This window comes from Stegostoma tigrinum, chromosome 1 (genome assembly GCF_030684315.1).
Source record: "Stegostoma tigrinum isolate sSteTig4 chromosome 1, sSteTig4.hap1, whole genome shotgun sequence".
NCBI lineage: Eukaryota > Metazoa > Chordata > Chondrichthyes > Orectolobiformes > Stegostomatidae > Stegostoma > Stegostoma tigrinum.
Window position 1 is genome coordinate 129,516,723 of NC_081354.1, and position 17,758 is coordinate 129,534,480.

At 40.8% G+C, this 17,758-nt stretch overlaps 1 protein-coding gene across 2 annotated transcripts in view; it reads right to left on the minus strand.

The window, feature by feature from the left end:
- Positions 1 to 360: 360 nt before the first annotated feature.
- parp8 (poly (ADP-ribose) polymerase family, member 8) overlaps positions 361 to 17,758 on the minus strand; it is a 371,536-nt gene continuing 354,138 nt past the window's right edge. For both annotated transcript variants that reach the window (XM_048531692.2, XM_048531677.2), the window contains 2 exons: positions 14,823 to 14,907; positions 361 to 9,963 (listed from right to left, as the gene is read on the minus strand). In XM_048531692.2, the coding sequence (XP_048387649.1) occupies positions 9,861 to 9,963; positions 14,823 to 14,907 (188 nt within the window). In that variant the 3' untranslated portion in view covers positions 361 to 9,860. The remainder of the gene's footprint in view (positions 9,964 to 14,822; positions 14,908 to 17,758) is intronic.

Below are 17,758 nucleotides of genomic sequence, written 5' to 3' on the forward strand. Positions count from 1 at the left end.
TGGCTTGCCCTTTGTTCTCATTTGAGAGATCCTTTCAGACACCCACACCCAGTGATTCACCACAGTATTCACATGTAACTTCCAGATCCACTTGAACTTCCGTACAGTCTGCACATAGGAATTTTTTTTGTAATTTGTATAAAACTAAGATATTGTAATTTTACAAGATTTTAGATTCTGACATAGATTTAATGCAATCCTTAGAGTTAAGGCTCATGTTTCCAAAACACACTAAACTATGCAGAAAATCATATTTTGGAATAGCTATATAAATATGGTTTAAGTGATAGCTCACTTATTGGGTGCGCCTCAACACTTCCAAATGCACAACTGGAACCACACAGACACAAAAGTCACCAGAAAGATTTCTTTTTAATTAAGCATTTACATCAATGATTGATCAAAACAGTTTGCAAACCAGCAAACAAAACTCCAAATAAAGAGAAATTAAACAGCGACAGGAGTTGAAGTTCTAATTAAAAGCAATGTGAACCATGTACAGAAAATATTTGGCCTCTGTATTTTTGACAATATTTACATCATGTACATTGATGTTGTTGTTGACAGTATCTTATATTTCTAAGGCACTGAAAGCTAAGGTACTGAATTACAATTACATCTGTTATGACAGCTGCTCTGCATTTTGTATCAGATTTGAAAGGAAAGCATGAAAGGAACAAAATACCTGGAACTGAACACAGTAGTGGTGAAATTGATCTTCAACAGCAGTACAGAATAAGTAATAGCAAAAAAAAAGGCTGTTTTATATCTTGCTTGGTTTCTTTTCCGAGTCAATTTCACCCTGATTCAAATGGAAGCGAAAGCATTGAGTTTTACATTGGTGTGTACTCTGTTTAAGTACTGTGTAATTAGTGATGTGAACTTAAATGATGAGATAAAATAGGGTAAGGTTGGTCTTTGGCACAGCACAGAACAGGCTACAACGAATCAATGGTGCATTTCACACTGTCTGATTTAAAATGGTGTGGGGTAAATGGACTGCCAGCTGACTATCACCCGACTTGCATTTCTGACAAAGATCAATTTTAATTCCAAAGATGACTAATGATATAAATCTCAAACAGTAAATTTGGATTACACTTTTGGATGCGTTTCTAATCTTCTGATGATGAAACTCACAAAATAATACCATCTCTAGCTTTTAGATGTTGACCTATTATTGGACCATTTTTCTAAACCTGGAACTTACTTTCTGCAGTTAACATACCGACATATTAAAAGCACTGAGGAGATACACAGCAGTTAGCTGGATGATTTTGATGTCCTTGCACTTACTAGCATACAATAATTATCACTAATACCCTCTCAAAATCATTAAGAAAGCAAAACTGAAATGTCTTAACATTTACATTTGAAATCAAAATTTTAGTTTGCTAGATTCTCTTGTTTCACTGATTATCTCCATTTGTAACATATAACAGGTATTATAAAACAAATAACTTTTTTTGTAATATTATCATGGGCTAGTTCAAAATCTGAACACAGATGAACCCAACCTTGTTAGGCTTCATATATGGAATTGAAAGGATCAGTTCATTTCTTGGATCTTGTTCTAAACACCCATCTCTTATCTTGTTAATCATGTGGCAGCTTATAGTCTGGTTTTCTGAAAACAAACTATTTTGACTGGATAATCCATCGGTAAGTGCAAGGTTGATTTTCATTAAATTTATGGGAAAAAAGCTCAGTTAAATCATTGGAACAGTAAAAGTAACAAGTCATTCAGCCCTAAGTAATTGAGGTGAAATCAATTGTGCAAAACCAGGTAGGTTATAAAGGTTTGTCAGTCCATTTCTCACACTGCCTGACACCACAATGGGAAAGCCAATTCAGCAGGGTGTGAAAACAGGCTGTTAAAACTTATTTTCACTAATTTTGCTTTTAATTTAATTACAATCACTTAAAGCTACAGAATGTCACACAAAGAAGTGTATTTTTTCAAATATCAGCTGATCACCATTTAATGAAAAACTAAAAAGAATTCTGGCAGTAATATTGGGACAAAAACAATGGTCCAGGTTGTTAACAAGGTGTAGAGCTGGATGAGCACAGCTGGCCAAGCAGCATCATAGGAGCAGGAAGGCTGACGTTTCAGGCCGAGACCCTTCATCAGAAATGGGGGAGGGGAAGGGGGTTCTGAAATAAATTGGGAGAGGGGAGAGGCGGATAGAAGATAGGTGGAGAGGAGACGTACAAGTCAAAGAGACGGGGATGGATTACGAGAGAGTTGCAATGGGAGAGAGATCCGCTGAGTTTTGTCTGGAGGGAGGAGGATAACTTCTTCAGGGTAGGCATCCTTAGAAGAAACTTTGCATTGGGGTTAAAATTGTATCGGGATAATAGGAACTGCAGATGCTGGAGAATCCGTGATAACAAGGTGTAGAGCTGGATGAACAGGTTGTTAGCTGAGATAGAATCTACATTCTTGACACGCTAGCCCATTAACCACACACTCCTATCACATTTTGCTATAACACCCAAGCGTGATAGCAGGTCTGCAGGGACTGAAATGCGCACAAGAAAGCACAGCTGAGTGATAAAATTGTAACATTATTGATAAGATAATTTGATATGTACATCACTAGATCCAAATTATTTTGAAAAAATATAATTTCTCAGCAGTTTTAACATAAAATATACTGCATTGCTCATGCAACATTTTAATCAAATAATTTCTCAAAACATGTAGCAATGCTTGTGTGCTAAGCATACATCCTTAACCTCTTAGACTGCAGTTACACTATACAGTTTGTTTACTGTCAGGCACTAACTGCAACAAACAAAATAGAACTATACAAAATGCTACAAATTGCACTCTTTTTGGCTAGAGGTAGCTCATTTTGTACCTCATTACATGGGTGGATAGATCACTGCTCCTCTATTGGTTTTTCTTCTTGTTAGGAGTTCACAAGCTGCTGTTTGTTTTTCACGTATGGTCAGCGGAAAGTTATTTCACTTCAGTGTGGCCAATGGGCAGCCGCATCATTACTGACACATCTCAGGAGCATGATCAATTTGTGACTACTGCAGCCCTCAATGAGTGGGAGATGGAAGCAATGGTTGGACTCAGAAGGCTCCTGCAGCATGACAGCTGTGGTGATCTATAAAAAGGAGTCTCAGAAGAAATGCAGTGAAAAGTATGCGATGCAGACCAAGAACCCCACATTCTACACCACCCAGCCCTAAAAGGTAAAATGCTTAGTCTTCACATACAACATTCAAGAGTTATGTCAAAAACCATTTTTTCAACTGAAGAACTGAAACATGGAGAAATTAAACCAAATACATACGTTGTATTTTCTCCTAGATGTAGATGTAAAATCATAATCTAAAACTTAGCCCATTTCTAAGATGTTCAGTGACTAGCAAAGGTTCCTGTTATTCAATGCAGAGGCCTTTTGGTTATTAGTCTTTATGTGAAACACACCAAGACATTCCAAAATAAAGAGGCACTTTGTAAGAAATATATTGGCATGGTATACTGTAGCCCAGTTCCATCTTGCAAGACCATGGTTTGAGCTATGGTCGTCAATTACCTGGTGTAGTTAGGAGTCTTGATCCAGCATGATTAGTCTTTGCCCCATTTTGTTTTGCATCAGGAAGACTGAACTGGCAAATCACTGCTTTCTATTTTCTTGAGATGATTTCTCGTCCAACTCAGCTTTTTATTTTTCTGTTCTCCTCGACCAATGCCCTTCCAAATAGTCAGTCTCCAGAAGCCACCATCATCAGTGACAGTCTACAGGTTGTTACTGTCAGTAAGTGTCTTTGTGGTAGAGGTGCAGATGCCCCGGAGGTGGCCAAGTTATGTACAAAAGGATAGGGGCCATTCTCCATGGTTTGAACATAGCCATGCAAGCACAAATATGTTTGGCCTTAGTGTACACAGACAGAATTCGCACACTGCAGGACCTCTGTCAAGAGGTAACCAGATTACATGTTAGTGAAGACAGAAAACTGTTCAACCTTTTCTCCAGCCTAGCGTATGTTGTCCTGACTTCTCTGCTATAGTGGACTGCACTGAGGACACAGTACATTGTGGTAGACTCACAGTTGGGTGTTCTCAGTCAGGGTGCTATAGTTGCTTACACCCTTAGTTAGGCATAGCAGCTGCAGCTTTGGTAATGGATTCTAGCATCATGTGACAGATTGCTGGTGACTGTGGAGCCTAGATATATGAAGCTACCAACAACTGCCAGCATTATATTGTTGATGCTTCAAGATGATGGCATCCCAGTGTCTTAGATCATCTCATTTCCTCATGTTGAACATCAAACCACTCTTACAGGCATGAAGGGGTCTATTAATTTGTCACTTCGGGTGTTACTCATTATGGAATCTTAGTGCAACAGTGTCAGGGTAGTGCAACTCACTGATGAAGACCTGGTGTACTTTCATCTTGGATTTCAGGAAAGTAAGTCTAAACAGTTTTCCATCTATGCTGATATACAAGTAGAAACCCAGTAAGTGACCAAAGATATACGATAGCAGCAAAGAAAAACATATGCCAAAGACCATCAGTGTCAGAATACCGTCCTGTTTGACCCGCACTCTGAACATCAAACATTCTGCTGCTGTCCCATCACAGCTGACAGTTCCCTTTATGTTGTTATGGAAAGAGATCTCATTGAGTGGCTTTAATGGGCAGGAAATAGTCTGCAGAATCTAAGATGGCCCTTTCTCACATGTTCAAATGCACTGATGAGATAGATGTCTTTGTTCGTGGCTTTTCTCTTGTACCTACTGGACTGAGAACATCAGTCATTGTGGATCTTTCCGTTCTAAACCAACAGTGGGACATGGGATAGATGTGTTCAGCCAGATCGGAAGTTGAACAAAATAACCAATTTTTTTTCCCATGGTGCCCAGCAGAAAGATACCTCAATAGTTGTGGTAACCATTACAGACATACTTCTATGGCATTACAGTCTTTGCATTGTGCAGATGCTTTGGTGCTGCCTGCTCTCTGAGGCAGACACAAAGGCTGCTGTTGTGCCAGTTTCCAATGCTTGCTAAGTTCTGATAGTACAGCATCAGGAACATAGCACTTTGTCCATCACAAGTAAATCAGTAGCTTTTTCAAGGTGTTGAGTTGTTGATATTCAGTTTTGCTATGGTTGTTCTGTGGTGTCCTTGGAGACAATGTTCTTCCTAAAGTACAACTCCAGGTAGTGTTCCATCCATCTCCACAACCGTTTATTTCCATCAATGTTTACCTACTTGTCTTTCCTCCCAATGGCTCTGTTTTTTTAAAAAAACAGATTGACGTCCCCATTTTGTTTCTTTCCTAAACACCTGTGTCAAAGGGCAGCTGGATATTTTGGCAGATTTGCAACTCGTAGATACTGGCGCATCTTCGCGCAGCTTGATGGACATTACTTCAATTGGCTCTTATCAAATTCAGAGTTTCATCATTTCAGTCTCTTGTAATAAATGAGAGTATGCTACTGGGCTTGAAGGTCAGGTTCCATCACAGTCATATTAGCTTTGAACAAGTCAGCATTTTTCCACTTTTTTTTGCTCCCACTGTTAAGAGTGTAGTATTATAACTGATGTTTGATCTTGAGATATGTTCAACTTCACTCTGCACTTTGTAGGAATACCAAAGAGGAAGGAGAAATATAGAACTTGTATTTTTTTAAATATCTTCTTGTTATGTCTCAAGGAGGTTTCAAAGTAATTCACCACCAGGGGATGTAGATAAATGTGGCAGCCAATTTGGGAACAGTAAGATCCCACACATTCAATTGGGCATAGAAAACTAGAATCGGGGGGGAGAAAAGATCACTGCTCTTCTCTGAGGCATGGTGCAACATCTTTACATCCACCTGGGCAAAAAGAACTGGTAAATGGAGCCCTAATGTATTATTTCACATAGTAGACAGCAGCTCTGGGTATGGAGCACTCTTTCAATATGTATTCAAAGGCTAGGCTTACAAAGTCAATAGTTAACTCACGAAAAAGGCATTCCATATTGCAAAAACACATTCTACAACACACCACAATAATAATTACTGCACGAAAGCACTGCCAATGTATTGGAATTCCTATCACTCTTGCAAAAGCCCACCACAATCAATTCTCACATTGGGATGAAACGTAAGGCTCTTATGTGTGAATTCGCAGAGATGGACAGGCGCTCAAACTATCTGATTGGTGGTGGGAAGTGAGGGGAGTGTATGAGGACAGGGAGATGTGGACATACTATTCTCACAACTCCCAATTTGAGGCAAGATGGCTTACAGGCAGTCTTTTTGCTCAGTGCGAATTGAATTGGAAGTTCATGCACAATTTAGGCCAGCGCAGCTACTAAACCAGTGGCATGGGGAGGACTCTGCTCGTGGACAGAACACCAAGTAAACTAGATCAATTAGCTTGCAGCCTGGTTGGAGGATTGCAGAGGAGATCCCTTCTGTTTGGAGAAACTCAGTGCCTGTTTGAAGAACCTGGCATTAGAAGGGATTACTAGCTCAGAGTATCCTCCAGTCCTTTCCTCTCACCATCTTCGCCAGTGCCCTCCTCCCCATCGCTGCTACTTCACCCACACTTACCTTTCTGTAAGGACCCAAGTGGATGACTGGCAGCTGCCAACTGAGAACTGTCTGCCTCTGTAGTTCTTGGGGATGGGACTGGGAGAAGTGCCAAGAGCTGTGGTGACAGAATTCCAGCTGGCAAGTAGGAATTTAATTCTCTTGGTACTTCTGGAGATAAGCTGGCAATGATGTTGCCAGATTTGGTGGTGGATAGAGGTGACCTGACTTGTATGTCTTTCACATTAATGAAAAAGATTTTTGTAGTGTGTCAGTACAGAAACTGGTCCCTCCACTGGATGGTATTCAAAATATTGATGCAAAGAAAGTGTCACTGCACTTTCATTTATCTCAACTCGCTCAGGTAGCACATCTTGCTGCCAATTTTGTTTTACATCAATGAGAAGAATTGGTTTAACTTATTTCATTAGCAATAGAAAATACTTTTAATAAAAATAATTTTACTCAGTGAATGAAACAAATATGCTATTCAAAACAAAATGTGCGCTTTATCATGATTCTATCTGGAATGAAAATATAGGCATCTCCTCACCATACTATGTACTAGAACCAAAGCTTAGTCAGATATAGATCTTCCAGAAAAGTTCAACTTGCTGAATAACACAGAATAAAAATATTATGAATAAAAATTCCACTTTGGCAGGGGAATAAAACAGGTGTTAACTTCACCCTTTCTGATTTTAATTTCCATTTATTTTGTTCATTACCATCCATTTTGTGTGTCTACTGAAATTAGATTTCATCTCTAATTAATCCAAAACAAAATCATTGAAACTCACAGCCCTTAATGGCTCTCAATGTAAACATACACATTCCAAGTTATTTCTAAGGGTAATTTTAAATGCACAGTGCTGATTGCCTGAAAAGTTCACCCTAGTTCCTGACTGAGGATCTATGAACTGCACTGTAGAGATCCAGATAGTGCTGGACTGGTGATTTAATAGCATACAAGAAATTGTATAAAGAAACTCCACAAGAAGATAAAAAGAAGTGACATATACTAAAATGCAGAACATAAATATAATTTTAAAAAATATTTTAAATCATGATTAAAAACCGTGAACTTCTGGTATGTTTTTTTAAACCAAGTGACAATGACTAGAGATCCTATCAAACCTTCTTCATTTTGACAAAAAGGTACAAGTATACAATATATGCTGGTACCAGTTTTGAAGAATTAGTTTACATTGCATACCTTTGTTGTTACATACAGATGTTTATAATAAGCTCAAATATTTGAAAAATGTAGCAACAGTGACTTTTTTAAAATGACATAAATGTTAAGACAATCCAGTGGACAATGCTAATGTTAGATGTTTTCAAAATATGAGATTTTTGTATATTAAACAAATCTCAAGTCTATAGAAAGTTTGATTTGTAAACTTTTTCCATACCTGACTTTTTTTTAAAAACTGAAGTTGGTACCACCAATATGAAGGGAGACAGCAAAAAAAAATGAAACAGGGCAAACATTCTGAAGAGTGCTATTTCTCAAACTTTGAAATTGAACAGTTTCAAATTAAATGTTGGTTTTGACTGTGTTTGGTAAAGAAAGGTGGAATATGCATTGTAAAATATTTTGTGCTTGTATCTATATTGTGTCTGTAACTTTGCGCAACTTTAATGAAAAATATAAGTATTGTAATGCTCTCTTCGTGCCATCAAGTCCCTGTCTGCACCATTACAACACAAACAACACAGACTATCAATCTCTCCAGTGTAAACCCCTCTACAATTCAACATGTGACACATTATTAATATATATAAACAAAATACTTAATTTCTTTTCATATTTTAAATAAAGCCAAGATTAACATGGTTTTATGACTTACATGACAGATTGAAGAGGGTATTTCCCCACAAATATAATACCCAGCATTACAACAAAATGTTACTTGCAAAATTAAACTTTTCAAATTAGAAGCCAATTACTGTCATGTGATGATGACATCATTAATTCAATGTCATGTGGTCACATCCACATGCTTTACTAAAAGATCATACAATACTGGACAAAATAGTTAACAAAAATGTTTACCTTTTTGTTTGTACATAATAACCAGCAAAACCCAGTAAACCGCACCTAGAAAGTTATCAGTAGGGAATTCAACATTGCCAGAATTTTGAAGGTTTAAGAGCAATGCATTAATTCTATTCAAGAGATAGAAGTGAGAGGGTACTATCTTTAAAGAAATTCTGTTTCACAACAGCAAATGATTCAACAGTATAATACATTTCTTTTCTTTAGAGATATCATTGAAAACCAACCCTGATTTTCAAAATAAATGTGCCACTTTATGGAAAATAATGTTGTGTTTTTGGACCAGTCAAGATATCAAAATGAGCATCTTTTCTTGTCTCAATATGCTAAAGTTTTCCACCAAAGCTCTAGTTTAAAAAAAAGTACATTTTGGCATATCATTTCTCAATGTGCTGACAGTTTTTTTTTTACCTTTAGTTTCTCGTAAAAAGAAATTGGAGAGGCAGCCAGCACCAATGCTAATCACCACCATGAGTTTTAAAAAAGGGTCTCATTCATATAAAAGGTGGCATCTCTATGGCACATTAGAAAGGGTTTGGCTCCACTTAGGCCTGCAATCAAAGCACCGCAGGCAGTTTTTTGAAATAATTTCTTTTTGCCATTGTAATATGATCTATTTCTAAACAGATATCATCATGGTTTGACTGGCACAACCAGGGTGTTATAACACACACTGACGTTTTAAAATGCAAGCTCCTGTTCTTGAAGGGACAGGATTATATCAGCATTCCTAAAACTTAGAGAATTTTATGAAGAAAGAAAAAGAACAAAACACTTGATAAATGTGGAAAGGAAAATGGCTCCTTGAATCAGATAATGCCTGAGGAAAATCTTTCCTCCTCAAGCACTCCCCACAAGCCCAATTGTATATCATTCATTTCAGATACTACACAGTTTTACACTTTGTCAGGACCCACTGTTTAAATGAGCACAGGAGCACAACTTGGATACAACTGCTTCAACCTCCACACTCAGTGCTCCACCAGTGCCAAAGGTGAATAAAATCTGGGTCAATCCTGTCAGGAAAATCTATAACAAAGCCATCATTTGACAAAACCTACACCCCAGACTTGGAATTATTAACATTGTTGGGTTCAGGTAAGAAATCCAAAAATTAAAGTGCGTTATTCAAAATCTCATTTTTGTGTATTTGAAATCAGATTGTTAATATTTTAGTTCAAAACTGCACTGCAGCTTAAAAGCCATAAAATGTGTTCTGATCCAGTCAGTGATGATGTGTGATTCTTTTAACCTGTTGCTGTCTGATTTCCAATGACTCGAAGGATTTCTTTATGTATGCTGGGTTCTTGTGTGTTTGTACTGATATCGCCCACTTGGCCATCTTCATAACTGTAAGAAACAAGAAAATAATGTTGTTTTGGGTTTTTCTGGAGTTTAAGCTTCTAGATAAAAGAATGCTGAAGTAGCAATACGTATTTATTTTTTCCAATTGGAGCCGTTTTGATTGGAAATGGACTACTCAAAAAAGAAGAAGGCAGTAGATATGATACAATGACGACAACCTAGATGGATACATGTTCAGATATTTGGTTATTATAGAAACGAGCAAACCCGAGGTTTTCAGAGATAATGGGAACTGCAGATGCTGGAAAATTCCAAGATAATAAAATGTGAGGCTGGATGAACACAGCAGGCCAAGCAGCATCTCAGGAGCACAAAAGCTGACGTTTCAGGCCGAGACCCTTCATCAGAGAGGGGGATGGGGAGAGGGAACTGGAATAAATAGGGAGAGAGGGGGAGGCGGACCGAAGATGGAGAGTAAAGAAGATAGGTGGAGAGGAGAGTATAGGTGGGGAGGTAGGGAGGGGATAGGTCAGTCCAGGGAAGACGGACAGGTCAAGGAGGTGGGATGAGGTTAGTAGGTAGATGGGGGTGCGGCTTGGGGTGGGAGGAAGGGATGGGTGAGAGGAAGAACCGGTTAGGGAGGCAGAGACAGGTTGGACTGGTTTTGGGATGCAGTGGGTGGGGGGGAAGAGCTGGGCTGGTTGTGTGGTGCAGTGGGGGGAGGGGACAAACTGGGCTGGTTTAGGGATGCAGTAGGGGAAGGGGAGATTTTGAAACTGGTGAAGTCCACATTGATACCATATAGCTGCAGGGTTCCCAGGCGGAATATGAGTTGCTGTTCCTGCAACCTTCGGGTGGCATCATTGTGGCACTGCAGGAGGCCCATGATGGACATGTCATCTAGAGAATGGGAGGGGGATTGGAAATGGTTTGCGACTGGGAGGTGCAGTTGTTTGTTGCGAACTGAGCGGAGGTGTTCTGCAAAGCGGTCCCCAAGCCTCCGCTTGGTTTCCCCGATGTAGAGGAAGCCGCACCGGGTACAGTGGATGCAGTATACCACATTGGCAGATGTGCAGGTGAACCTCTGCTTAATGTGGAATGTCATCTTGGGGCCTGGGATGGGGGTGAGGGAGGAGGTGTGGGGTCAAGTGTAGCATTTCCTGCGGTTGCAGGGCAACGTGCCGGGTGTGGTGGGGTTGGAGGGCGGTGTGGAGCGAACAAGGGAGTCACGGAGAGAGTGGTCTCTCCGGAAAGCAGACAGGGGAGAGGATGGAAAAATGTCTTGGGTGGTGGGGTCGGATTGTAAATGGCGGAAGTGTCGGAGGATAATGCGTTGTATCCGGAGGTTGGTAGGGTGGTGTGTGAGAACGAGGTGGATCCTCTTCGGGCGGTTGTGGCAGGGGCGGGGTGTGAGGGATGTGTTGCGGGAAATACGGGAGACGCGGTCAAGGGCGTTCTCGATCACTGTGGGGGGAAAGTTGCGGTCCTTAAAGAACTTGGACATCTGGGATGTGCGGGAGTGGAATGTCTTATCGTGGGAGCAGATGCGGCGGAGGCGGAGGAATTGGGAATAGGGGATGGAATTTTTGCAGGAGGGTGGGTGGGAGGAGGTGTATTCTAGGTAGCTGTGGGAGTCGGTGGGCTTGAAATGGACATCAGTTACAAGCTGGTTGCCTGAGATGGAGACTGAGAGGTCCAGGAAGGTGAGGGATGTGCTGGAGGTGGCCCAGGTGAACTGAAGGTTGGGGTGGAAGGTGTTGGTGAAGTGGATGAACTGTTCGAGCTCCTCTGGGGAGCAAGAGGTGGCGCCGATACAGTCATCAATGTACCGGAGGAAGAGGTGGGGTTTGGGGCCTGTGTAGGTGCGGAAGAGGGACTGTTCCACGTAACCTACAAAGAGGCAGGCATAGCTGGGGCCCATGCGGGTGCCCATGGCCACCCCCTTAGTCTGTAGGAAGTGGGAGGAGTCAAAAGAGAAGTTGTTGAGTGTGAGGACGAGTTCAGCTAGGCGGATGAGAGTGTCGGTGGAGGGGGACTGGTTGGGCCTGCGGGACAGGAAGAAGCAGAGGGCCTTGAGGCCATCTCCATGCGGAATGCAGGTGTACAGGGACTGGACGTCCATGGTGCATATGAGGTGTTGGGGGCCAGGGAATTGGAAGTCCTGGAGGAGGTGGAGGGCGTGGGTGGTGTCACGGACGTAGGTGGGGAGTTCCTGGACCAAAGGGGAGAAAATGGAGTCCAGATAGGTGGAGATGAGTTCGGTGGGGCAGGAGCAGGCTGAGACGATGGGTCGACCAGGGCAGGTTCGTTGAGTCACGTGGGCTTGGTTCCTTCTATTTTGCACTGACCAAGTGGATAAAAATCAGATGGGATGATCACTTCCAAATGCCCACATCAAAAATGTGCCTGTGCAACCTTTTTCCATCTCATACAGATGGTATCCAGTGGTAAAGAATCCTTCAGTTAGACAGAATTAAGGCTTACTCCTTACAGTTCACGGAGACTGCAAAGTTGAAGGCTGCAGGGAGTCACAGCTTACAACAGATGGGTCTATTCCATGATCAGAGCACCTAACATAATACACCATTGGAAAGGCATAACATGACAAAAAAAACAAAAGAAATGTGGTTATTAGAAATCTGAAACAAAAACAGAAGTTGCTGGGAAATTGCAGGTCTATCAGCATCTGTGGAGAGAAATCAGAACTAAACGTTTCAGGTCCAGTGACTCTTCTCCAGAACTGACAGTAGCTCGGACAAGGTTTTTATACAGAAGACAGGGGAGTTGGGAGAATAAACAAGAGGTAGAAATAGAGACCAAAGAGAGAGAAAAACAGTTGGACACACAAAGGAGTGGTTTAAGGTCAGTCTGTTCTGCAGAAGAATCACTAGACCTGAAATGGTAACTGATTTTTCTCCATGGATGCTGCCAGACCTGCTGAGATTTATTAACAATTTATGATTTTGTATAACTTATGAAAGGACAGCCCACATGGATCCAGAAAGGGAGGTATAAACAAAAACAGTGACGACATGACTGATTCAGTGTGGAGTATGCTGAGGGATTGTGGTGCATATCACTAAACAGCAGAAGTGGGCTGGGGTCCCTGACTGTAATGTGCTAGGATGGATTCAAAAGCAGGATCTCAAATATAGCAAACTGGGTTGCCCCTGGTTCCACATCTAGGATGATGGAGTATATGAACGTGTGGCTAGAAATATAGCTCATGGGGAACATCATTAGTTTCATGGGACATTAAGACATTGGTAGTTGGGTCGATACAAGATGGTGGGTAAAACCTGAAAAGAATTGGGATCTAATGTCCTGACAGGGTGGTTTGCTCATTCTGTTATGGAAGATTTACGTGAACTTGGTCGAAGGACGTGAACCAAGATGTAAGATTAGAAAGTAGAAACAAGTGATTGCAGCCTTGCCAGGGACATACAAGATACCTGTATTGCATCATTTCAGGAAGCCCATTGTGACTTGTGTCATCAGGTGCTTAACAGGTCAGCAATGGATCTTCCCGCGATCAGGGAGCCCGAGGGCAGAATGTGGCCTTTTGAGAGTTGCTGGTCAATCGGAACTACCTTGAACTTAGCAAGCACTTCTGGTGGGAAGCATTGCAGCTGGTGCTACACCAAATGAAGGCCCTAAACTGAGGAGGGAAAACAGATGTAACTGAGTGACAGCATCCTGTTTAGTTGCTGCTGCACACACAAAACTCTGAAGGGGATTGGGTAGTTTTCAGGACCAGAAGTGATGGCCTTTGGCCTGTATATGAGTTTGTGTGATTTTCACTGAGAAATGATCTCATTATTGTCCCACAGGATGGTTTTATTGCATCCTATTTTAACAACAAACTCACATGGTGAACAAATGGTGGTTTATTTTGTTAAGTCCAATATTATACTGCATGGAACTGTAAGAATTCCAATACGTCTCGAGCGAAGAAGCAAGGGCTAAGAATCTCAAAGGTTGGAACAACAGGTAAAGCTAGATGTTTCTCGCTGTTACTCTGCTGCAACAACATGATTTGTGTTCATCACTAGCAGGATGCTACCATCAAGCTAAAACAATGTTCTATTTATCATACAAATGATTAATAAGGGATATGAACTTCAGTACTGAGTAATGCTAGATATATGGCTCACCCTTCCTAAAGAGCAGATCATATCAATGGACATATCACGTCAGTTGTCCTCAACAAACAAGGTTCTGACTATACCCAACAAGCTCATGACTACAATATTTCCTAAATAATTCTGAGTGGGCAAATAATTATATGCTCAAACAATTTCGGATTGTTATTCAAGCACATAGTGTGGTACATTTTCACATACTGGAAGATACATATATCGATACACAGGTTCCTGTTCTTTGCAGATAGAACAACATGTACATACACTCTGCCTGGTTCAACTCAACAACACAGGTGATAGCCCACTCTCTTGCTTCACTCCTCAGGCAATGCCTTCATTAAAGTTGACCTGCCTCAATTTTTTTCAGAATTTAAAAGAAAGCTTGTCAAACAACTGTCAGTCATTAACAAAGTGGTGTCTTTTCCATGGCAATGCCTCCACCAATTAGAGAGTATTCACCAACCACCTGGGACTCTTCTCACAGTTGCGGTTTTATTTCCCATTTATATTAGTCTTGCAAATTGTTTTGATGAGTGTAAGGTGAAAGGTTTTGACAACATGAGTCCCTTTTCAATAATACTCATGTTCTATACTGGTATACCAAATAAGTATTTAAATAACTAGAGTTGTTGGTTTTTCAAGGCAACCAACTTCTATCAATTAATTTGCAATAGATCTAATCATGGAGTGAGGGAAACACCAATAATAGAAAGCTTTTTATTCATATTACATCATTGAGAAGTAAAATCTAACAGCACTTACACAAAAAAGAATCTTGTGCAGACATGATCTGTTTGTGGAACTACCCAAATTTCTCCATGTTTGTGCAAATCTGGTGAAGTAATCACTGCAAAAGAAATATTTCAAAAAATTAAAAGTCAACACATAAATTCAGAATTATCTTTTCTTTCTTGATTATTTTCCTTTTGTTTTTAACTTCAATTCTGCTTCTCTTTCCTCATTTTTTGAGAATAGCTGTATGGATATCTTCATCTCTTATCCTTAGCTTGAATGGCCACTTTTCAAATGCACTATAACAGAGCCGCATGGTCATTTGACCTTGTGGGACTTTTTCCATTTCTTTGCCCACTTCAGGGATCACACCTCTTTCAGTGTGATGGTGATCAAAATGTAGATTTTCCCATTTACCATACAACCATAGTCAAGAAGCAAAATTTTACTTCCTTGATATATACCACAAGTATATTTATTTTGATACAATGATTTCTTCATTAAATAAATTAAAATGACAAGCAGCTAGAAACCCAGGGTCATATAGCAGGCCGAAATTGGCTACAAGCTTTGAAGCAGTGGGCAGTCAATCCAACCCTGAGTTTCCAATTCCTTGACATTTTATTTCTCCACCTTGTATCCACTCTTGACTTTTCCTACCACGGCCTGCTACTGTGTTTCTAAGAAGATCAAGGCAAGTTTGAAGAACAGCATTTTGCCTTTTAACTCAGCACATACAGACTTCAAAACTCACCATGGAGTACTAGATTCTTAGCTCATAAGCTCTGCTTCTGTCTTGTTCTATTTGTATTTTTCTTTCTCATTTTTGCCATATTTCTGAAAGATGGTTTCTGTGTGTTTTTTCAGGTCATATCTGAATACATCCTCTGTTTCTTTTCTATAGCCATCTTTACCTTTTCTACTATGACATCTTTTGTTCTTTAATCTCTCCTGATCTCCAGCTTATCATAGACCTTCCCTATTATTCATTATATGTTCTCCTCACTTCCAGTGGTTCAAAACAATATTATATTTACCAACATCGTTAGTTCCAATGAATGGCCATTTTGAACTGAACAGCGTTTATTTTGACAAAAAGTATGGAAGAAGATCTAATAGTGGAAAGGGCTTCTGCATAGGGTTGGGTCAGGTTTTCTTGTGCGGTGACATGCTTTTCAGCTCAATACGTTAATGTGTGGGTAAAATGACATATTTTATGGCAGGAAGTCCTATGGCCTTCTGGTTTCCAATGCTCAGTGCCATATTTAACAGGTAGCTAGACAGAGCTTTACTCTCTGAAAGCCAGCAATGTCATTCAACATCTGCTCATTGTCAGGGCTGAGTGGGAGCAATGTCACAGACCAGGCAAAAAAAAAAGTGGTGTTATACATTAGTGATGCCTTCTTAGAGCTTCTGCTGAAGGCTGTCTAGGAGAGGTCGCAAGTTCTTTTCCATATAGATTGCAATAAGAAGCCAGCCTGACTAACAAAGGCTATAGAGGTCAGAGCACATGGGCAGTTGAAGAAAACCAATGCCACAAGAGGATGTCTGATCAGTTGGGCCTTGCTAGGGTAAGTACTACCATCTACTCAATGTTTCATGCTCCTTTGAGTCAGTTAATATCGTAAGTTCACCACTCCAGAAGGCTGTAGTTCAGGAGGTCATGTGCCGCACAACTCCATCATATGTTTCACTTGTAATTAATGTCTGCCTCTTCATCGCTGCTACTAATTTAGCAATACTGTCCCTCACACATCTGCCAGGGTTCACACTTCAAACGTAAAAAGGTTAAAACTGTCAGCAACTCAGGCACCGTGACCATTCATCACAACTAGGAGAATGTACCCATCTGAGAACTGTTCATCAATGTTTTGAGACAGAGACACAAAAGAATACCTCTTCAGTGATTCCCCACTTTCAGATTTTAGCTTGCCAGCCCCAGTCAGGTTTGCTGGATTCAGCCAGTGAGACTGACTCACTTGGGCAAACTCGTCAACCTGGTCAGGCTTCACCCCTTATATTGAAAGCATTTAACACAAGCGAGTAGGACTGAAACTTTTCATAAGCTGATCAACATGGAGAGGCTTCACCCTCAAAACTAAAAGTTTGAACAAAGAAATGCTTTGCTAATGGAGGAGCCAAGTAACTCAGGAAGTCTGGGTCTTGGAGGAAGGAGTCTACCCTGACAAATACATGTCTATACATAGAGTTGGGTTTTTGAAGACATATTTCCCAGTTTTGGCTAACAAGATTGCACCCATGAATGGTGTGTTAATCACCACACACTATGGTCAGTTTGCTCATCCTCCCTGTGGAACCTACTCTCATCCACAAGGAGAACAAAAATCTCAAATCTGACAGATAAGCCTAAGGACTGAGACTCCTTCAGACTACCTTCTGAATCTCTCTACCTGCCTCGCTCATAGTCACACCCTCCTTTCCCTGACCACTGACTGAATTTGAGGTAGTTAATCTAAGGGGTGTGACTGCTTATCTAAAACTGTGCCCAGGTAACTCAACTCTACGATGAATTGTCAGTGTTCAAAGCTCATAGTCGAGCTCATCAGCTGTGAGCCAGAGTTCCTCAAGCAACCAACACTTGAGATGAACTGAGATCCACAGCTGGCAATGTGGACTGTCCATATTGGCTTTGAGCATGAAGGTGATACGCTAACGGTGGAACTGAGGATCAGGGAAGGAACAGATCATGTAAAAGATACCTTCTCCTGGACCCATGTCAGTTGCTGAATTATTCAGGGAGCGAATGCACATTGGTATCATACACAAGCAGCCTTTTAAAAATCAAAGCAGATGCTTGGTTCTTCTTACTCCTCTTTCTTTCTCTCCTTCAATTTTCGGACAGAAGCTTCCACCTTAGGTGGTGGGACAGTTGATCTCTAAAGCCGAGGTGACCCACTAGCACTAGGTTGGTGGGGGTGCAGTGGGCATTGTGAATCCATTCCCTG